Here is a 22830-nt window from a genome sequence, read left to right as displayed (position 1 = left end):
TATAGTCTGAAATCCCAAAAGATGGGGCTAAAACTCTCTATTTAGCAAAGCTCTTTGCTTAGCCTTTTCCAATCTGAGTTAGTTTTGAACCGTAACATGCATGCTGTGTTTCTGACTCAATACAGATGATGTGTTGGAGAGGGGCTGAGCTCAGTAGACTGACTGTAATGAGTGCTAGCCACTAATTAGCCTGTTGCTAGAGGTAAGGCCTTGTCAAAAACAACAGACCAACGGGGCTTTAGCTCAGTTTTACTCGTGGTGTGTGTCCCCCCTCGCATACATACACACAGTGTTGTATCCTAACACACCCCCATGTATATTCATGTGCGCAAACAAGTAAACACACAAAAGCTTTTACATATATAACGCTGCAAAAAACGGCATGTCTCATTAGCGTAGTGTAGCTTAGCTTACAGATCGATGATATCTGATCGTTCTTACAGACTACAATCACAAAAGCTTTTACATATAACGCTGGAAAAAACGGCACTTGCCTACAGAAGATTACGTTTGTTATTATAACTTACTCAATAGGACTTTAGAGGATACAAAATACTAATAAATAGGAGAATAAATACTTGTGTTATCGCCTAGGGCGTGGCTTTACAGCCTTCACACAGATCGCCATTACGGCAGTATGTCTGAACATGTTAGCAAATGCCTTATAATTAAAATAGAAGACAAAGCAAAGACTGCGGAGCGTACAAAATAAAATGCTACAAAAATATATAAACACCTAACCGATTACTATTTGGGTTTGAGGCGACATTGATACGGCGAAGCTACATGCTACATGCTACAAGCTAGAGATAGCTTTATCAGGAAAAACACCGCTAAATAAAAACTTACAGCTTCAAAATTGGATGTGTCCTCATTGGCCTGGTCCCGGATGGTTGGTATTGATCCCGGGTTTAGCATTACTTTGGAGGCATATCCGTGTTGGACTTGAGACAAGTTCATAAACATGTCCGTCGTAAAATGTTTGGAACACACAAACAGAAATCTGCCGTGGTCTTCTGGCACATGTCCCTTGTAAATGAAGTCTAGCCACAGATTCATTTCTTTTTCCACTGATGGCATTGCATGCAGTCCCCTGTCCCGAGTCTTGCAGCCAACAACAGCACAACGTTTAACTATCTTAGACATCCTGGCAAGAGCAGGCAAAAACACAGATGTGGGTTGACTTAGCCTGCCGATAGCCTATATCAGCACCCTATATGCGAATGAGAGGTTTGGCAATGCATGTGGCCGTGGCTCATTCCCCTGATAGGTGGAGAGTTGACCAATAAGCCGAGGACTTCTCTGTGATGTAGAAAAGTGTTGAAATCTGGATCCGTTTTTTTCAGATCCGTTGCAGCCCCTTTTTTAGAGATTTGGCGAAGGAGGAAAATAGAGAGGGTTGTGTTTTCTGACACTTGGTGAGTTCCCTGGAACACCGGGGACACATATTTATATATAAAAGACGTACAAAGGTGCATTTTGCATGATAGGTCCCCTTTAAGTTAGTCTCTTGTCTTTTCTGACTTTATGGGTATTTGACTTTATATTAAATACATAACAATAAGAGTGCAGAACATCTAATAGTCTTCACTATGAATCCAGAACAATACAACTGCAGGAGTATGGGTAAAGCGAGATGTTTGCATGCATGTTGAGCCGATTTGGGCAGAATCAAGCAGAGTGGATCGTGCTGTTCATCAGAGGCGGATTTAGGATTGTAGGAGATCCGGAGTTGTTGGGGGGGGGGGGGGGTGCAGGGGTAAAGTGCTATTTTATTTACAAGTGGGGGGTGGACCAAACATCCTTTAGGGGGGGTCGTCACCTCCTCTAGGGGGGTCCGGGGGCATCCCCGGGAAGATTTTTTTTTTTTTTTAAATATTGAAGTTAAAAGTATCAATCTGGTGCACTTTGAGAGCAACATTAACCCTACCTTAATAATACCTTAAAGGGGACATATCATGCTATATTTGAACAATATATTGTAGGGCCATACCTATATAAAGTATATAAATAGTTTTTCTTTCAAAATACCAAACAGATCCTGCATTTTAGCCATGCCTCATTTCGCTCTATTTGCTCTTTCCAGCGCTGTTTTTGCAGGGGGCTGATTCTGTGAGCTGCACCTGACCACGCCCCCCTGCAGGAGAGGGGAGCGTGCTTTGAGATCAGCTGCTAGGCTGCAGCGGGGAGAAGAGGGGGAGAAAAAGAGATCTCCGTCCTCCGTGTCTTATTCTTATATTATTATATAGAGTCGTTATTCATTTGTTTTAAAGCTCAATAAATAACAAAGAAGACCTTTGACCGGCACTGTTCTAATTTTGTCCGGAAGATTTAAACTTTAACGGACATGTTGACCTGCGAAATAAAAATCTAACTGAAACTCTGCCGCACGGTCCCCTCGTTCCTTGGAAGAGCCGGAGAGGAGGGTGTTTGTCATCTACTGGTGGACTACCGGAGAGAATTACAGCGAGGGAGCAAACGCTTCCCTCGGGGAGGGAGAAAAAGAGCCAGAGCAGAGTATAAAGGGCAACCATGCGCAGGAAGTCTTCTTCGCTACTTTTGTGGCAGACTACAGCGCCACTTACAGGCCTGGCATATGTACTACAGCGTCTCCAGCGCAATGGCCGGCCGTGGCCCAACCCCACATTCCCCTGATAGGTGGAGAATTGACTAATAAGCGGAGCACCACTTCTGTGACGTAGAAAATAATTCAAGATCAGTCTGTATCAGATCCGTTGCAGCCCCGTTTTTAGAGGTTTGGGTATGGAGGAAAAGAGAGAGGGTTGTGTTTTCTGACACTTGGTGAGTTCCCTGGAACACCGGGGACTAGGGGTGTAACGGTTCACAGAAGTCACGGTTCGGTTCGTACCTCGGTTTGGGGGTCACGGTTCGGTACGGTTCGGTACAACAACAAAAAAGCAAAAAAAAGTCCCAAATGCATAATTCCAGGTTTTCTGTTATTTATTTTTGAACAGTAGTGCAAGTGTCAGTTTAAAAATAAGGAACTCTGACATTTTAAATAATTAACTGTATTAAACAGTTAAAAACAAACCACAAACAGTACCACACACACTCAGATGGCCATATTATCTATAATGGCTGATGTCAAACAAAAAGGTTTCATCAAGCTGTAAAACTAAAAAGAATGTCTTGAAAATATGAGATCATAAATAATAAGAAAGTGTTTCAAGAGCGCAAAGTCGTTGAAAAAATATGCCAAAAGCTTCCGTTATTTATTTTGGTCTCTCGGCTTTCATGTCTATTGGTTTATTAAAAACAGCGGGGATCAGCTGTTGAACTGCTGTTGTCTTTTGCCGGGCTCCGGTGATTGGCAAATCTGGGTGATTTAGCATGTTTGGCGTGTGTTCCCATTAGCATACCGCACCGCTATCGAACAACGCCGATACACCGTCCTCTTCCGATCTACTGCACATTGCTTATCGTTTTATAGATCTATTCTCATCCACCATCTTTGTTTGTGACGTAAAGAGTGTAAGAGTCACGTTTCTGAATCGGGCACTCTGAGTGGATGCAGTCACAGCCAATCGGATTTAGAGTGTTGCCTGTCAGTTCCGTTGCCTGTCAGTTCCGTTGCTATGGTTCCGTTGTTATGTGTACTGAAACGAGAGCCGGTATAATTCCACGCGCAAAAACCAAAATAAAAATTGGAATACGTTATTTTAGTGTCTTAAAAGTAGACTGAAGGGTTAACGTTACATCTTAGAATAATTTGTAGTCATGTTCTGTATACATACTAACATATAAGGGTATTGACTTAGTGTGGTTTATCTTTTTGTCGCTGCTTTTAATTTAAACTGAGCTGTTGTGTTCATCAGTAAAGTGGAACTTCTGTGTGAACTATTCATATCTTAAACTGCACTGTAACTTTTTATTAATGTACTTTTTCTTTTAATGTTTCTTTTATTATCTTTTACTGTTTTTAAATGCCTTTGTCTGAATGTCTTTCAATTTTGTAAAGCACCTTGAATTGCCTTGTGTTGAAAGGTGCTATATAAATAAACTTGCCTTGCCTTGGTTACTCCATGTTTACTAGCTATAAGATTAACGTTACATCACTCTTTTTCACTTCTTACTCAGTCAGAGAGAGTGCAGATATCACCATTAGATTCACAAACCTGAAACATCATCCATTTCTTCACTGCTGGTGATGACATTGTTGTCAGCTGCTGATACAGCTGCTGCTGCTGCTGCTGCTGCAGCTTGTGGAGCCTGCTTCGATGAAAATAACTTTCTAATATCCATAACTTTATAGGCTATTAGCTTAAAACTCGTCAGGCATTAGGAAGGATCACTTCTTCTTCAGGGCAGGGAAGGCTACGCAGTACGCAGGCTAATGTCCCGCAGTGGCTGCCTCTCTGGTGGACTCCGATGCTGCACATTACTCCCGACATTTATAAAAAAAAAAATAAAAAAAAAAAATAATAATTAAGTGAAACATCCGGGGCTTTTCAGAAAACATCCGGGGCTTGAGCCCAAGTAGCCACCCCCTAGCGCCGCCCCTGCTGTTCATCCTATGTCATCTATATGTAAAGAAAACAGTCTAAATATTTAACATAAAGCTGTGAAACAGTCTCAATAATTGGCAGCACAAATGTAAGGTTTAATTGGAATAAAAGGATACATGTTGAGATAGGAAGTTCTAATATCTTAAGACAAGAGATTGAATATAAAAAAATAAACGCTTTTGGCTCCTTCCTGTCTTTCTACTGGACCTTTCTTGGCTTTGTGCTGGCTATCTTCTAGCTCAATTCAGGGTTTTTGATTTTTTGTATAGCTCTATCCCTGATCATTTTCAGAACCTGAAGGCTCGATACGGACTATCTTCTGGTTCTCCACTGGATCCATCCACTATCTCTTGTCTCTGTCCAGTGAATTACACTTGTGTTACTGGAGCAGGTAAAGCATACAACAGATACTTTCAGCATTATCGGAGCACGGAGTGGAAGCTTGGATGAAACACAGCAGACTTCTAAACAATGAACACCCACAACTTGGAAGAAATAAAGTTGGATTTTATGCGTTCTAATATTGCAATGCAAACCCATGATGTAATGACAGGAATTCAGAATAATTGAGTCATTGAATGCTCATTTCAGTAGATTTAATCAAACAAAGCATAAACATATTGGACATGGCCTCAAGACTGTAACCTCTTCACATTCTGTTGAAATAGTCAATTACTAGCCATATCTCACCCATTGCTGTTTTGAATCATTAATGTGTGGATGACAGTTGAACTGGATGATGTAACATTTATGCCATCTGCCGGAAAGAACACGTATCGCTCTGTTGGCGTCATTTAGACAACAAAAACAGAGTGAAGCTCTCATTTCATCAACAATCTTTGAGTACAGACACCGTCCTGCAGAGAGCAGACAGCCCAACATCACGTCTTTGGTCTAGCATCACTTTACAAAACGTTTGCATTAAGACACTAAGACTAGCTGGTCCATTTTAAAGGTTAGTCCACCTTAAATGAGCAGTGGGTGATCAGCAGGTGAAAGGCAGGACACGGGAACTTGGTCCTGAGGAGATGTAACGATTATTATACAAGAAAGTTGTCGAGTCAAGGGGTCGAAGAAATGAACATTTGTGTATATTAGTGAATCAGTTGCAGGTGGGTGAAATCAGGCTTAGGGAGTAACGTATTACATGTAACAGCATTAGGTCATCAGGACACAAAATAGACAAATGTATTCCCTTACAGTTACAGAAGCAGCTGACGACCAACACACTTGTGTCTTGAAACAATTATGCCGTTTAAATCTTTTGTCACAAACATTGCAGCTATTCTTCCTCTCCTGTGTGACGTTAAATGTCCATTCAGTGAAAAAGCTTTCTTACAGACTGTACAGCTGTGTGTTTTCTCTCCTGTGTGGACTCTCATGTGTTTCTTTAAATTTTCATTCAGTGAAAAAGCTTTCTTACAGACTGTACAGCTGTGTGGTTTCTCATGTGTGCCTTTAAATGTCCACTCTGTGAAAAAGCTTTCTTACAGACTGAGCAGCTGTGTGCTTTCTCTCCTGTGTGGACTCTCATGTGTTTCTTTAAATTTTCATTCAGTGAAAAAGCTTTCTTACAGACTGTACAGCTGTGTGGTTTCTCTCCTGTGTGGACTCTCATGTGTGCCTTTAAATGTCCACTCTGTGAAAAAGCTTTCTTACAGACTGAGCAGCTGTGTGCTTTCTCTCCTGTGTGGACTCTCATGTGTATATTTAAATGTCCACTATGTGAAAAAGCTTTCTTACAGACTGAACAGCTGTGTGCTTTCTCTCCTGTGTGGATTTTCATGTGTTCCTTTACATTTCCATTCTTTGAAAAAGCTTTCTTACAGACTGAGCAACTGAATGCTTTATTTTCAGCACTAGGTCGTGAATCACTGACAGATTCATGTCTATTTTTCAGTGAGTTTGAGCCTGACGCAGGTTCTCTGATCTCCTTCCAATCAGCACTGTGTTCAGTGTCAGGTTCAGAAGAGTGTTCAGTGTCAGGTTCAGAAGAGTGTTCAGCGTCAGGTTCAGAAGAATCCCCTGTGTCGTCCTCAGTCTTTGGTTGTAAACTGCTCTCTGGATCCGAGTTCCTGGCTGGTTCTGGTCCTCGACAGTCATCTCCATCAGCTTCTGTTTCCATGTGTTCAGTTTGTCTTTGATGAGGCTGAGAGGACTGAGGTTTCTCTTTATCATCTTCACTCTTCACAGGGTCAGGAGTGAAAGTGGACTTGGTGATATCAGTCTCCTCCAGCTCCTCACTGACCCTGAGTTCCTCCTGGTCCTGCTTAATGTGTGGGGGGGGCTTTGGGTCCTCCTGGTGCAGACTGGTGCTCCACTCCTGCTGGTCAGGGAGAACCTCTTCTTTAACCACCACCTGGACGTCTGCAGGAAACACACATTGAGAACAAACTGTTAGCATTTAAAAATCTAATCACCATTACAATGAGACATTTTTCAGCCCTAATTAATGCCTTTGTTTTTATACTTTCACATTATCTTTCTTTGTCCCACTTAATGTGCATCTTTGTTGTCTCAGTTTAACTTATGTAGCCCAGCCCCTTTGCAAATGAAAAAGGGTTTTTTCTTCCGGCGTAGCACTAGCTGCAATAAACAAGGAATTGTATTTGGGATCGTTCACAGAAACACTACGCCTACAGTATAAAATTAAAATCCTGCATTCAAACCTTATTTAAGTAAAAGTATGCAAGTATCATCAGAACATTTGACAGCACCTTCGTACGTAACAGTAACGGTGGTGCAGTAAAATGTTCCCTGTCAGTGTTTAATTTATGATGTTTCTTGATTATTTCGTATGTTCACCTGGAATCAATCAATCAATGTTTATTTATATAGCCCAATATCACAAATGTTACATTTGTCTCAGTGGACTTCAGTGTGTACAGAATATCAGTATGACAATACGACACCCTCTGTCCTTTGACCCTCACATCGTACAAGGAAAAACTTCCAGAGAAAACCCACAGTTTAAAGGAGAAAATGGGAGAAACCTCAGGGAGAGCAACAGAGGAGGGATCCCTCTCCCAGAACGGACAGACGTGCAATAGATACCGTATGTAAATCGAAAAGATGATACATTTACAACATAGGTAGTCCAAATGTTTGGAAATGCATGTGTATAATAAGAAGATGAATCCACGAGGATGTCAGCAATCCTGTGGGAGCCATCAGGGAAGTAGTATGGTGAGAGTCAGGCAGGACCGCAGAGACAGGTTCAGCCACGACTCGAAGTCCAGGACTCAAATCCAGTGCTCAGGATAGAGGATCCAGGACACACGACCCCAGCAACAGGATTAGCCTCGACTCAGGATCCCGGCGTATATATGAACACAACAAAGAGATTTGCTGCTGCTGGGCACCCTCATGTGGAATCAAATGAAAATGTTGACAATGATGTTAGCAATGTTGATGTTGAAACTGATGTTGAGACTCAAACTAAACAAAGTGCTGTTATTGATGATATCAATCCGGAGGACAGTGCCTCTAACATTTCAGGTCCAAAGGAAAGGCAACACAAAACACACTAATGTATCTAAAACATCATCCACCGCATCTGCCAGGCTAAAAGCAGAGGCTGATAAAGCAGCATTTGTGGAGCGCATGAAGGCTTTAAAAAGAAAACATCAGTTGGAAGCAAAGGAGAAAAATCTAAGAAAAGAAAAAGAGGAACTAAGAAAAGAAGAGGAACAGTTTGCTCTGGAGACCGAGCTAGCTGCAACTAATGCCAACATCAATGTTCTGGAAACTAGCTCAAAATGCAGCTCCAAAAGGGATGGAATGAACTCTTATCTGGAAAGGAACAAGGCTCAGAGTACAAGGCAACTCAATCCTCAGGCCAATCAATTTGTCCCACAGAGAAATGACAAAAATAACATGCAAAATGAATGTCACCCTAATGCCCAGGCTGTCACTGTAAGACCAAAGGAAACCTCACAGACCATCAGGTTTAAAGACACATCACAAACTGTCAGGCCTAAACAGATGGCAGTGTTACTGACGGACCACAGACCACTATACACTCAAGCACCAACACAGGTGGTTCATGATGCTCAACAGACAGGACGAGCATCCTCCTTGAATATCAAATGCAATAATGACACCCAAAATGACATTGTGAATATCATGCAACGCCAAACTGACATCACTACAATGTTAGTAAAGCAACATTTAGCATCCTCCCTACCAGTGAGAAATATACCCACATGTGATGGTGATCCTCTTCAGTACCATTCTTTCATCAGATCCTTTGAAAATTGTGTTGAGGTTAAAACTGATAATGCAAGTGATTGTTTACATTTCTTGGAGCAGTTCACCAGGGGGCAGCCAAGAGACCTGGTGAAAAGTTGTCAGCACCTACCCTCTGTTCAAGGATACCAAAGAGCCAAATCCCTGCTTGCTGAACATTTTGGAAATGAATACAAAATTGCTTCTGCTTATATGGACACATTGATAGCTGGCCTCTGGTTAAAGCAGAAGATGTCAAACCACTGAAATCCTTTTCTCTGTTCTTACGGGAATGCTCAAATTTAACACAGCGAATCATGCACATGAATGAGTTGGACATGCCATCAAACCTCAGAAACATCATGATGAAGCTTCCTTATAAAGGTGAGGGAGAAGTGGAGGAGCCATGCATGTGATTTGCAGGAGAGACGTGGTTGCAGAGCACTATTCATTGACCTTGTGAACTTTGTTGAAAAACAAGTTAGAATTGCCTCTGACCCACTGTTTGGAAATATTCAGGACTCAAAATGTACCAGCTGCAACAAACAATCGATTAATCGTTCAGCCCTACAGTGAACCAAGGCATAGGAAACAGGGCACCTTTGCCACCGGTGTCACTGCAATGAAAGAAAGAAACAAAGGCTACATGGATAATATAAGATCAAGTCCTTTTCTGCCCAAAGTTACAACAAATGCTGTTTATTCTGCCAACAAACCAGCCACTCACTTGAAAAATGCTCACAGTTTAAGTTAAAGACACAAAAGGACAAGATACATTTCATAAAGGAGCATGGAATTTGTTTTGGTTGCTTGAAACGGGGACACAGAAGCAAAGACTGCAGGAGTTGATGGGATTGCAGTGTGTGTCAGCAAAAGCATCCTTCAGTCCTTCACATTGAGCAGAAGGGTATAAGTACACCTTTTAATGAAGCACAAGAACCTGTGAGCCCTCTGAGTGTAGCATCTGGTCAGTCTCAAACATGTGGCCATATAGGGCCCGGAGATGAGTGCAATGCTGTGTTTTCGATTGTTGCAGTTCAAGTGAAAAGCCAAATGAGTGACAGAGTTGTACAGACCTATGCATGTTTGGATTCGGGGAGTTCCGGTACCTTTTGCACTTAAAGCCTTCCAAAGAGATTGGGGCGAAGTGGCAAGCCAGCCAGTATTATATTGCAAACAATGGGGCAAAAGAAAATTGTGAGTACCAATGTATTGTCTCACTTGGAAGTGTCTGGCATGGATACAGATGATTTTATTGAATTGCCCAATGTCATAACCCAAAGAGTTATGCCAGTGTCACGTGTGAATAGTGCTGCGTACCTGGACTCACATTCAGGTTCAGGTCCGGACTCAAGTCCAGAGGTTCAGGTTCAGGTCCGGACTTATAAGTCCGGACTTGTGTCAAGTTGTTTGACTAAAGTGAACTTATTGTGAGCTAATTATCAATTGAAAATAAACTCATAATCAACTCAAATTCAAACTCGTCAGGTTTATTGTGCTCCCTTCCAACTTGTGTCTACATTTCTCTACAAAGGATAAATGTAAAAAAAAAAACTTTTTGCCACTTAGTCTACAAATGACTTATGACAGCAACTACAGTGAACTACTACAAAGTTCAAACATTTATTTCATTTACCAAACTAAAGTAACCGAACAGTCCCTGAGCTGACTGAGCCTAAATCCCTAACACTTTGCTGAAAGGTAGAGTGTAGAGTAGACTATACGCATTACACACCTACTATACAGTATACACTGTAGTGACTGTACACCATATATTTTCTACAACTCTACATGTGTACATTATACAGTACATACGACATACATACTGTTCGAAATTAAAATCAATGTTGATATGGTGGTGAGTTGGGTCGAGTGGCGGGGGAAGCCTCTGGATAGACCTGGTAAGCCCAAACGTGTAGTGCGGGTGAACTTGGAACGTCTGGAGGAGGCCCAAGTTCAGGAGGCCTTCAACTCACACCTCCGGCGGAGCATTTCGGGCATTCCTGTGGAGGTTGGGGACATTGAACCAGAGTGGTCGGTGTTCAAAGCCTCTATTGCCGAAGCTGTGGCGGGGAGCTGTGGTCTCAAGGTCCTAGGTGCCTCAAGGGGTGGTAATCCTCGATCCTCCTGGTGGACACCAGTGGTCAGGGAAGCCGTTTGACTGAATAAGGAGGCCTTCAGTGATTTGTTATCCCGGGGGACTCCCGAGGCAGTTGCAAGGTACCGACAGGCCCGAAGGGCAGCAGCCTCATCCGTGGCCGAGGCAAAGCAGCGGGTGTGGGAGAAGTTCGGAGAAGGACTTTTGGGGCGGCACCAAAGTTGTTCTGGAAAACTGTCCGACACCTCAGGAGGGGGAAGCAGGGAACCATCCAAGCTGTGTACAATAAGGCTGGGACGTTGTTGACCTCAACTGATGGAGTGTTGGAGCGTTGGAAGGAACACTTTGAGGAACTCCTGAACCCGACAACTCCGCCCTCTATGTTAGAGGCAGAGCTGGAGTATGACGGGGGATCAAAACCAATCTCCCGGTGGGAGGTCACTGAGGTCGTCAAACAACTCCACAGTGGCAAAGCCCCGGGGGTGGATGAGATCCGCCCGGAAATGCTGAAGGCTCTGGGTGTTGAGGGACTGTCATGGTTGACACGTCTCATCAACGTTGCGTGGAAGTCGGAAACAGTACCGAAGGAGTGGCAGACCGGGGTGGTGGTTCCCCTTTTTAAAAAGCGGGATCAGAGGGTGTGTGCCAATTACAGAGGCATCACACTACTCAGCCTCCCCGGGAAAGTTTACTCCAAGGGATTCGAAAGGAGGGTCAGGCCGATTGTCGATCCTCGGATTGAGGAGGAACAATGCGGATTCCGTCCTGGTCGTGGAACGACGAATCAGCTTTCTACTCTCGCAAGGATCCTGGAGGGGGCCTGGGAGTATGCTTATCCGGTCTAAATGTGTTTTGTAGACTTGGAAAAGGCGTATGACCGAGTTCCCAGAGAGTTACTGTGGGAGGTGCTGCGGGAGTATGGGGTGAGGGGGTCTCTACTCAGGGCCATCCAATCTCTGTACTCCCAAAGCGAGAGCTGTGTCCGGGTCCTCTGCAGTAAGTCGGACCCATTTCCGGTGAGGGTTGGCCTCCGCCAGGGCTGCGCTTTGTCACCAATCCTGTTTGTAATATACATGGATCGGATTTCGAGGCGTAGTCAACGGGGAGGGGGTCTGCAGTTCGGTGGACTAAGGATTGCACCACTGCTTTTTGCAGATGATGTGGTTCTAATAGCTTCATCGGTCTGCAACCTTCAGCACTCACTGGATCGGTTCGCAACCGAGTGTGAAGCGGCTGGGATGAGGATCAGCACCTCCAAATCTGAGACCATGGTTCTCAGCAGGAAACCGATGGACTGTCCACTCCAAGTAGGGAATGAGTCCTTACCCCAAGTGAAGGAGTTCAAGTATCTCAGGGTCTTGTTCTCGAGTGAGGGAACAATGGAGCGTGAGATGGGCCGGAGAATCGGAGCAGCGGGAGCGGTACTGCAGTCGCTTTACCGCACCGTTGTGACGAAAAGGGAGCTGAGCCAGAAGGCAAAGCTCTCTGTCTACCGGGCCATTTTCGTTCCTACCCTCACCTATGGTCATGAAGGATGGGTCATGACCGAAAGAACGAGATCGCGGATACAAGCGGCCGAGATGGGTTTTCTCCGCAGGGTGGCTGGTGTCTCCCTTAGGGATAAGGTGAGAAGTTCGGTCATCAGGGAGGGACTCGGAGTTGAGCCGCTCCTCCTTCGCGTCGAAAGGAGTCAGTTGAGGTGGTTCGGGCACCAAGTTAGGATGCCACCTGGGCGCCTCCCTAGGGAGGTGTTCCAGGCACGTCCAGCTGGGAAGAGACCAAGGGGTAGACCTAGGACCAGGTGGAGGGATTATATCTCTTCGCTGGCCTGGGAGCGCCTTGGGATCCCCCAGTCAGAGCTGGTTGATGTCGCCAGGGAAAAGAAAGTTTGGGGCACTCTGCTGGAACTGCTACCCCCGCGACCCAACCACGGATAAGCGGGAGAAGATGGATGGATGGATGGATGGATGCATTGGACCCGCCCCCCACCACGCCGGCCAATAGGAGAAGACCTCAGATGACAACAGGAAGGGCAAGCCAATAATCGATCTCTTCTGCCCTTTTTTTATTGAACATTTTTAAAACATACAAAAGCTCGGTGAGGATCTCTTCTACCCAAGCCCCCAGGAAGTGCGCCGGACTCAGATGAAAATATTCGTGGTGGCCAAACCGCGGTACTGCACTTCCGTTTGGTTGCCTCGTTAATATAAAATCCATCATAATAACAGATCATTACCATGCTGTCATGAACGTGCGGTGCTGATACGTGTACGCAAATGTACGTGCTTGATGTGAACGAGCATTTTGGTTAAAGGTGCGCATGCGCTATGACCGCACATACGGGTACTTCTCAGGCATGCCGGGTAATCTGTGACGTTTCGCTCTCTCAAAAGTTGGGCCATTTTATCATCATGCGCTAATGAGCAACTCTCATAGGAATGAATGAGGCCCCGTCTCCCACGCTGTATCCAGTTCTTATTATACATCCATGCTTCTACCCCCTGACCTGGACTGACAGGTCACATGAGGAGAGCGCCTCCTTTTGCAATTTCATTTGTACACCACCGCATCTTTTGTGTAATTAAATGCTGTTAACTTTTATAAGCTTCCCTTGACTCTTTTCAGTCTCCTGCCTTCAGGGTTCTAGAATTGCTTTCACTACCAATGAGACACATATGACTCCAACTTGACTGCACCTGAGGTCAGGTTACAGGGGTAATGCCCATATTTAGTAGATTAAAGGAGTGGCAGGACCTTCAACACATCCAGACCTCTAAGCATCAAACTCTGAACTCTGTTTCCAGTGCACTTTTTTGAAGACGGTAAAGATAGGCATGTTGGTGAGGAGGTCCGTGTTCATATTATGGACTAAACATGGCTTTAAACATCTCCGACATCAAATGGAGAGCCAGCCAGGAGAGTGCTTGGTCTCTCAGTGTATGGGAATTTAGTCCCAAGCGTTTTTCTGTCTGGTCTTAATGAAGCGCCCAGAAAGTACATATCATTTGAAATAGATGAGGGGAGACAGAAAGAGAAACTGTAGGTGTATGAATAGAGGAGTGAAGGAAAAGGACACATTAAGGAATTAAACGTGAAGGGATGAAAGGATGAATGGTTATGGGGATGAAGGATTGAGGGATAAAGCGTCAGGGTGATGGAAGAGAAAGGGAGGGTGGTTTTTAAAATATGACTATCAGCATTTTTCCAAATGGAAATAATTTAAATTGAAGGCAAAGCTCTCTGTCTACCGGGCCATTTTCGTTCCTACCCTCACCTATGGTCATGAAGGATGGGTCATGACCGAAAAAACGAGATCGCGGATACAAGCGGCAGAGATGGGTTAATCTCCCTAGGGTGGCTGGTGTCTCCCTTAGGGATAAGGTGAGAAGTTCGGTCATCCGGGAGGGACTCGGAGTTGAGCCGCTCCTCCTTCGTGTCGAAAGGAGCCAGTTGAGGTGGTTCGGGCACCTAGTTAGGATGCCACCTGGGCGCCTCCCTAGGGAGGTGTTCCAGGCACGTCCAGCTGGGAAGAGACCACGGGGTAGACCTAGGACCAGGTGGAGGGATTATATCTCTTCGCTGGCCTGGGAGCGCCTTGGGATCCCCCAGTCAGAGCTGGTTGATGTGGCCAGGGAGAAGAAAGTGTGGGGCTCTCTGCTGGAACTGCTACCCCCGCGACCTGACCACGGATAAGCGGAAGAAGATGGATGGATGGTTGATATGGCGTAATTTGAATTAAATACACTATTTAATTTAAATCAGTTTTATTCTGAAAAAACGGAAGTTCACAATATTAACTTAATACTTTTATTCTGAAAATTCCTGACTTCCGGTTAGCATTAGTATGTGGCGAAATGCTACGTTTTCAAACCGTGAATTGAAGGTGAAATTACATGTGATGTTGTACACTAAGCACACTGGGATTAGCACTCATTTATTGACGCTGAATAATGTTTATCAGGTAATGTTTAAATAACCACAGACACCAGAATGATGTAATTTAGCAACAGAAAAAGGCAGGAATTGCATTGGACCCACCCCCTGACGACGCCGGCCAATAGGAGAAGACCTCAGATGACAACAGGAAGAGCAAGCCAATAATTGATCTCTTCTACCTGCTGACCTGGGCTGATGGGAGATGAGGAGAGCGCCTCCTTTTGCAATTTATTTTGTTCACCACCGCATCTTTTGTGTAATTAAATGCCGTTAACTTTTATAAGCTTGACTCTTTTCAATCTCTCCTGCCTTTAGTGAGATTTTAGATGGTTTATAACAAAAAGGAGAATATACGTAAGTGCTAGTTTTTTGGCGAGTCCAAGTACCGGTTTCCGACGTTCCGGTTGTAACCGGACTTGAACCGAAACTTTTTACAAGTCCAGTACCGGTTTGGCGTACCGGTACGCAGCACTACGTGTGAACATTCCACGACAGGATGATGTGGAAAAATGGCCTTACTTGAGTAACATAAAGCTGCACGACTTGAATGCAGATGTGGATTTGCTCATCGGAACTGATGCAGCAAAAGTGATGGAACCATGGGAGCTGATCAACAGCCAAGATGAAGGCCCATACGCAGTCAGAACAAGAGTCGGCTGGGTCATTAATGGACCACTTAGGAGTGGAAGTAACGGCAGAGTTAAGACTGGCTGCTCTGTTGTCACAACAAACTGCATATCTGTGGAACATCTGGAAGAGATGCTCATTAAGCAATACAACCATGATTTCAATGAAAACACATCAGAGGGGCAATTGGAAATGTCAAGAGAGGACATTAAATTCATGAAGTACTACAGAACTGAAAAATGGACATTATTACATTGACTTACAGAGAAGAGGAACCGGTCTTGCCAAATAACCGCTGTGTTGCAGAGCAGCGACTTCAAAGCCTGAAGAGGAACATTTGAAAAGAACATCAAGTTTAAAGAGGAGTACACCTCATTCATCAATGATATGCTGGTTCAAGGTTATGCTGAAGTTGTACCCATTGAACAGCTGGAACAAGATGAGGGAAAAGTGTGGTACATTCCCCACCATGGAGTACATCACCCCACCAAAGGAAAGCTGAGGGTTGTATATGACTGTGGAGCCTCATACAAAGGAACATCTCTGAACTGTTAGCTCTTGCAGGGCCCCGATCTCACCAACACTCGTATGGGGGTCCTCATTCGCTTCAGAAAAGAGCCTGTCGCAGTCATGGCTGACATCCAGGCCATGTTTCATCAGGTGCGGGTGCCTGATAAACATGTGCACATTCTTCACTTTCTTTGGTGGCCTCAGGGCAACACTGACCAGGAACCAGCAGAATATCGAATGAGGGTACACCTGTTTGGAGCTGTTTCGTCCCCCAGCTGCGCCAATTACGCCTTGAGGCGAACTGCAGAGGACAATGCAGCTCACTTCCCTCCTGAAGTGATCAAAACAGTCAATCACAACTCTTATGTAGACGACTGCCTGAAGTCTACAGCATCGGAGGGAGATGCAATTAAGCTTGTAAAGGATTTGACTCTGCTCTGTGGTCAGGGAGGATTCAACCTCCAACAATGGGTTACAACCGGCCGTTGTGTCTTGACGTCAATCCCAGGTGACATCAGAGCAACAGAGATGAAAGAGCTGGATTTGGACACAGATCACCTGCCTATGGAAAGAGCACTTGGACTGCAATGGTGCGTGGAGTCCGACCAGTTCAGCTTTAGGACTTCATTACAGCCACACCCACAGACCAGGAGAGGTATCTTGTCGGTGGTCAGCTCTCTGTATGACCCTATAGGATTTTTGGCTCCTTTTACAATGCCAGCCAAGTTACTGTTGCAGGAGCTTTGCCGGCAAAACCTGAAGTGGGATGAACACATGTCCCCCTCCTTCTCCAAACAGTGGTCTGATTGGCTGAGCGACCTCCAAAGGATGAGTGTATTCAAGGTGGAACGCTGCATCAAAACCCTGAACTTTAAAACATCTGTGAAAGCACAAATTCATAATTCTTCTGATGCCAGTGAAGCTGGTTATGGTACAGTGTCGTACCTGAGACTGGAAGGTGGCAATAAGGTGCATGTTTCATTTCTTAGTGGAAAGGCCAGAGTTGCACCTCTGAAGCACATCACTATTCCTCGTTTGGAGCTCACAGCCCTCGCTGTCAGAATGGATGGAATGCTTCAAAGGGAACTACAATGGCAACTGGAGAAGTCAGTGTTTTGGACCGATAGCACGACTGTCATCAAATACATCTCCAATGAAACCAGATGTTTTCATACGTTTGTTGCCAACCGAGTCACTGAGATCAGAGAAGCTCCAGATGTTGACCAGTTGAAGTATGTGGGCTCCAAGGCCAATCCTGCTGACGAAGCCTCACTTGGATTCAGAGCCGAAGAATTTCTCACACATGGAAAATGGATTAAAGGCCCAGAATTCCTGTATTTGCCTGAGAGTGAGTGGCCTACACTGGACATGGATTCAGTGATTCCCACTGATGACCCGGAGGTCAAAAGAGAAGCAGCAGTGAATGCCATTGTTAAGGATTCAGAAAATCCAACAGACCATCTCATCAACTACTTCTCATCTTGGAAGAAGCTTAAAATGTCTGTTGCCTGGTTCCTTGAACTTAAAAGACTTCTGTTGCTTCCAAGTCAAAAGAAAAAGGAACTTAAAGCTACCAAAAGTGACAAGGATGCAGGAGTTAAAAGTACAGTTGAACAGAAACTTAAGAGCTTCAAAACCACACTCAGTGGAAAACATTTGACTTCAGAAGATTGTGATGAAGCAGAGAAGGCAATCATTAATTTTGTTCAGAAACACAGGTTCAAAAGTGAAAGTCCCTCCCTCAAACATGGCTCAAATATTGTCTCCAAGGACAGTCCACTGTACAAGCTAGACCCCATACTGGAGGATGCCATTCTCAGAGTTGGTGGTCGTTTGCACAAGTCTGCATTACCATCAGAAACAAAGCATCCTGTTGTTCTTTCCAAAGACCTGCATGTCTCCCAACTCATTTGACGTCATATCCATCAACCACTAGGACACGCTGGGAGGAACCACATGTTGTACAGACTTCGACAGAGGTACTGGATCATTAATGCCAATTCAGCTGCAAGAAAGACCATTACATTACATTGCATTTAGCTGACGCTTTTATCCAAAGCGACTTACAATAAGTACATTCGACCAGGAAGACACAAACTTGAAGAAAACAGAATCATAAAGTACATCAGGCTTCATAGAGCCAAACATTTCAAGTGCTACTCAACTGGCTTTAGATAAGCCAGTCCTTTATTAGTATATAAGTGCTCTGTTAGCAGTTCTTTGTTAGTAATTCTGACCATGCATTACAGAATGCATGGTGTGTAGACGGCACAGAGGAAGACTTGGGGAACAGAAGATGGCAGACCTGCCTGAAGAGAGAGTTGTGCCAGACAAGGCTCCTTTTACTACAGTGGGAGTTGATCATTTTGGCCCCAAAAAGAGGAAGAAGCCTTCTAAAAAAGGTATGGAGTGAATTTCACTTGTTTGACCAGCCGTGCAGTACACCTGGAGGTGGCACATTCCCTTGATACAGACTCTTGCATTAATGCCTTGAGGAGATTCATTTGCAGAAGAGGACCTGTGTCAAGTTTAAGATCTGACGACGGCACACATTTTGTTGGAGCAAACAAGGAGTTGAAGCAAAGTCTTGCTGCTTTGAATAATGCAAAGATCCAGGATGCCCTAATTCAGGATGGAATTAAGTGGAGCTTCAATACAGGTTTTGGATGATGAAGGCCTGCAGACACTGCTTTGTGAAGTAGAGGCGATACTAAACGACAGACCCCTCACAAAAGTGTCTGACCCTAATGACCTCGAGGCCCTCACCCCAAACCATGTTCTTCTGCTGAAGGGAATACCCATCTTTCCCCCTGGAGTCTTTGAAAAGAGTGACCTGTATATCAGAAGGAAATGGAAGCAAGTACAGTATATCGCAGAGTTGTTTTGGAAAAGATGGACATCTGAATACTTACTTGTGATGCAAGAAAGACAGAGATGGGCAGCCCCAAGAACAAACTTCCCCCCAGGAGATATTGTCATCATTGCCGATGCTACAGCTCCAAGAGGATCCTGGAAGATGGGTCGAGTTGTGAGCACCAAGTCTGACTCCAAAGGATTGGTCTGCTTTGTGTGCATCCAAACCAAAACCAGCGTCTTGGAGAGACCTGTGACGAAGATCTGCCTGCTGGTGGAGGCCACAGAATAAGATCATGGACAATTCTATCTATTTTCTCTTCCTATCCTGTCTTCTTACCATCCGTTTATCTTTCAGTGGCTACAGAGAAGGGGACACAGAAGACACTATGGCTCATGGATAGAGAGAATAGCTCCCTTATATGTTTTACATAAGGGTAATTGTGATTCTCACAATTAGGGGCCGGAATGTGGAAGCTATTCAGTATTTTCACATTTATTTAATGTATTTATTTGTTATTTTTTGTTTTGTAAAATTAATTAATTTACAGCCATATTATTTAAATTAAGTTGTGTTCCAGCTAAAATGCTTTTATTTTGAAGGTGATGGGTCAATGTTCGCACACAGCTGGGTTTATTGAAGTCAATCAGGGCACAGCAGCAGTCAGTGGGCACCGGGAAGGTCTATGGTTCTTTACCAGTATCAGGGCTGAGTTCAGCAAACATTTCAACACCTTTTGCTGTATTGTTCCCGCAAGGTGAAACTAATAAATACCACAAAAACGTCGATCCCTTGTCTGGACAATGGACTCATTACCAACTCATGATCTGCGTAAGATCCACTATACCTGGTGCCACAGTGGCCTTTTGAAGTTTTATTGTTGTTGACAAATAGCCACTACAGGTAATATTTAAAGAGCCTGTGACAGCATCCCAACAACTGTTGTGCAATGAAATATTGGGCTACTAGTAATCTCGAACCGTCAGTTTAAAAAAGAAGGTGTGATACCGTTCCGATAAATATCAATAATTTCGAAAATCGCGGGGAAATTCCTTCGACTCATCTTGAAGTTTTGGGGGAAGCCAGAAGTGACGTCAATGCGGGAACGCTTCACTGTGCGGCGAGAGAGCCAAACACGGACAAAATGTGTTGTCATGCGTAGAAATGGTGAATTATATATAATATTTGTCAGTGCTTTCATGTCAATTCAGCGAACATGAACATAAATGATCGTGGTGAAGATGAGGATTAAATTAGGATTAAAAATCGGTAGTGAGAGCTGCTGAATTTCCTCCCGTCGGATGTGATATTACATTACATGTTACTTGTTAGACGCTTTTATCCAAAGCGACTTACATATTCAATACTGTGGGCAATCCCCAGGAGCAATTTGGGGTGAAGTGTCTTGCCCAGGGACACAACGACATGCTGACTGCAGCGGGGTTTGAACCTGTGACCCCCTGTCCGAACACCTACGGACAACCCACTACGCCACAAGCCTCCCTGCTATAAAAAAAAAACGATTATTTTTGTAGTTGTAAACTCAAGTGGATGAAACTACATTTATTAGTGCTTTCATGTCAATTTGGCAAACATATGATACATTAAATGATCGTGAGGATGATGATTTAAAAATCGTTTGTTTGAGCCGGTCTAAATTTCCTGATGAGTAAACAAACCGATGCTTTTTGTAGTTGTACACCAACATGGATTAAACATGTGTTTTTTTTACCACAATGTTGGGGAAATTAATGGATAAAATGCACGGATTATTATTATTATTCCCACTCCGATCGGGACACTAGGTCCACCGTTTCCCCGCAGCGAGGCCCCCCCCCGTTGACAATTTACGTGGGCTGGGCTGGGTGCAGTGGCGGACTGGCCATCTGGCCGAATCCCGATGGGCCGGTACCGAAGTGGGCCGGTCGGATAAGTCACTAGCACTTCCCTCACTCCCCCCGTTGACAATTTACTAGCGGTACCGAAGTGGGCCGGTCGAGAGTCCCGGGATAATTTTTAGTCCCATTCCACCACTGGCTACATGACCGTATGATCGCCCATATTGACGCACCTAATTCCTAAACTTCTAACAGATACAACATAAACCGATCCTTCAGCCTCATATGAGCTCTCAGACACGTTCAAAAGTAAACTGTCATCGCTGTCTGAGCTTGCTGCTGTGTGCGCCATCGTGCGTTTACATGCAGATGCTGGGATCCTGGACGGTGCAGCTGGAGCGCTGTGCCCGCAATGACGTCACACATAATTTGGCGGGACTTGAAGAATCCCGGAGAAGATCCAGAAAATGGTCAACATTGAAGGGCAGATTAATGGTTATCAAAGTACAAATATCCAACATCAGTTCAGTAACGGTTTTCAAGGGGACAATATTTACTCAAATTGATGGGTTTGGATGATGGGGGAAACTCGTATCACAGGCTCTTTAAATCAGTACATTAAATGGCATATTATTCAATCCATGTATTTTTATAAATATATTTATTTTGGTAGGTTTGCTCTTCCGTAATACATTTGAATTATTATAATAAAGTACATGTGTCTAATAACACTTACATACTTTTACTTAAATAAGATAAACTTAAAGATATGAAATGCTTTAACTTGTAATGGAGGATTTTCACAGTGTGGTGTTTGCACTTTTACTTACCTGCAGTGTGCTGATAATGGGTCTAAAGTGTTATTAATGTGATAGTAAAGTGTTACTGAAGAGTGTAAAGTGTTAATTAAGGGTAAAGGGAACAGACCTGCTCTCTGTATCCGAAGCGGAGGCTGTAAAACAGCGTCCAGTTGTTTCTGGAGTCTCTTGTTCTCCTCTTTGGAAAGAGACAGCTCCTCCTCGAGCTCTGCTATCGTTGTTTCAAACAGAGCAAATATCTCTTCAGCAGCAGCAGTGAGTCGCTGCTTCTTCAACAGCAGCATTTGGACTTTACTCATGTTTCCTAGATCACCTTTTCCTGCAGACTCCGTTAAACACACCGTTTCTCTCTCCGTCAAACTCTCAATCTGACTAGCGTTGCTAACGTGTTTCCAGCTAGCATGCTAAGCTAACTCCTATAGTCCGAGGTAAACGCTCCAGAAAAAAGAGCACAGAGTCCATTCAGATGTTTATCCAAACACAGAGATGATGGATCAGCAGAGCAGCAGCTCACACGCACTTTCTCAGGAACACAGAGAGAGAGAACCGTAGCGACGAGACGCCACCTCGACCCAGTTTAGAAAGCGCTGGGAACTTCACTTCCGGTGCGGTTTGTGGACGTCAAAATAAAAGCGGGAAGGATTTCTTCTTTTTGGTTTTAAGAACGATTGGCATCCGGACGTTGCCTTAACACCTACTACTGGATCAATAATAAAACTACTCTTTCAAAACAAAACTATTATAACTAACAGAAAATACTCATAAAGGAAAAAGGGAAAATAAATAAACATCATTAAGCTAAACAGATCGCAGTGCACAAATCAAATATCTGTATTGTGTTCAAATCAATGTGGATATGGCGTAATTTGAATTAAATACACTATTTAATTTAAATTAGTTTTATTCTGAAAAACCCGGAAGTTCACATTAACTATTAACTTAACAATTGCATTCTGAAAATACTTCATTTCCGGTTAGGATTAGCATGTGGCGAAATGCTACGTTTTCAAACCGTGAATTGAAGGTGAAATGACATGTGATGTTGTACACTAAACACACTGGGATTAGCACTCATTTATTGACGCTGAATAACATTTATCAGGGAATGTTTAAATAACCACATACACCAGAATGATGTAATTTAGCAACAGAAAAAGGCAGGAATTGCATTGGACCCGCCCCCCACAACGCCGGCGAATAGGAGAAGACCTCAGATGACAACAGGAAGGGCAAGCCAATAATCGATCTCTTCTACCCCCTGACCTGGACTGACAGGTCACATGAGGAGAGCGCCTCCTTTTGCAATTTCATTTGTACACCACCACATCTTTTGTGTAATTAAATGCTGTTAACTTTTATAAGCTTCCCTTGACTCTTTTCAGTCTCCTGCCTTCAG

The 22830-nt window shown here is 44.0% G+C and overlaps 1 protein-coding gene across 1 annotated transcript; it reads right to left on the bottom strand.

The window, feature by feature from the left end:
* Positions 1-5884: 5884 nt before the first annotated feature.
* On the bottom strand, positions 5885-22012 carry LOC139434209 (zinc finger protein ZFP2-like). The gene is made up of 2 exons (XM_071203874.1): positions 21544-22012; positions 5885-6893 (listed from the first exon to the last, which is right to left on the bottom strand). The coding sequence occupies exons 1-2, from the start codon at positions 21731-21733 to the stop codon at positions 5929-5931; spliced, it is 1155 nt and encodes a 384-aa protein (XP_071059975.1). The 5' UTR covers positions 21734-22012; the 3' UTR covers positions 5885-5928.
* Between the last annotated feature and the right edge of the window lie 818 nt (positions 22013-22830).

This window comes from Pseudochaenichthys georgianus, chromosome 1 (assembly GCF_902827115.2).
Source record: "Pseudochaenichthys georgianus chromosome 1, fPseGeo1.2, whole genome shotgun sequence".
NCBI classification, from domain to species: Eukaryota; Metazoa; Chordata; class Actinopteri; order Perciformes; family Channichthyidae; genus Pseudochaenichthys; species Pseudochaenichthys georgianus.
The sequence above is the reverse complement of the archived record's forward strand: the minus strand, read 5'-3'. Positions and strand labels throughout refer to the sequence as shown.

Coding starts and splice junctions, on each gene's coding strand:
- LOC139434209 (XM_071203874.1), bottom strand. CDS start 21,733: ATGAGTAAAGTCCAAATGCTGCTGTTGAAGAAGCAGCGACTCACTGCT. Junction 6,894..21,543: donor GCTTCGGATACAGAGAGCAG/GTCTGTTCCCTT, acceptor TGTTTCCTGCAG/ACGTCCAGGTGGTGGTTAAA.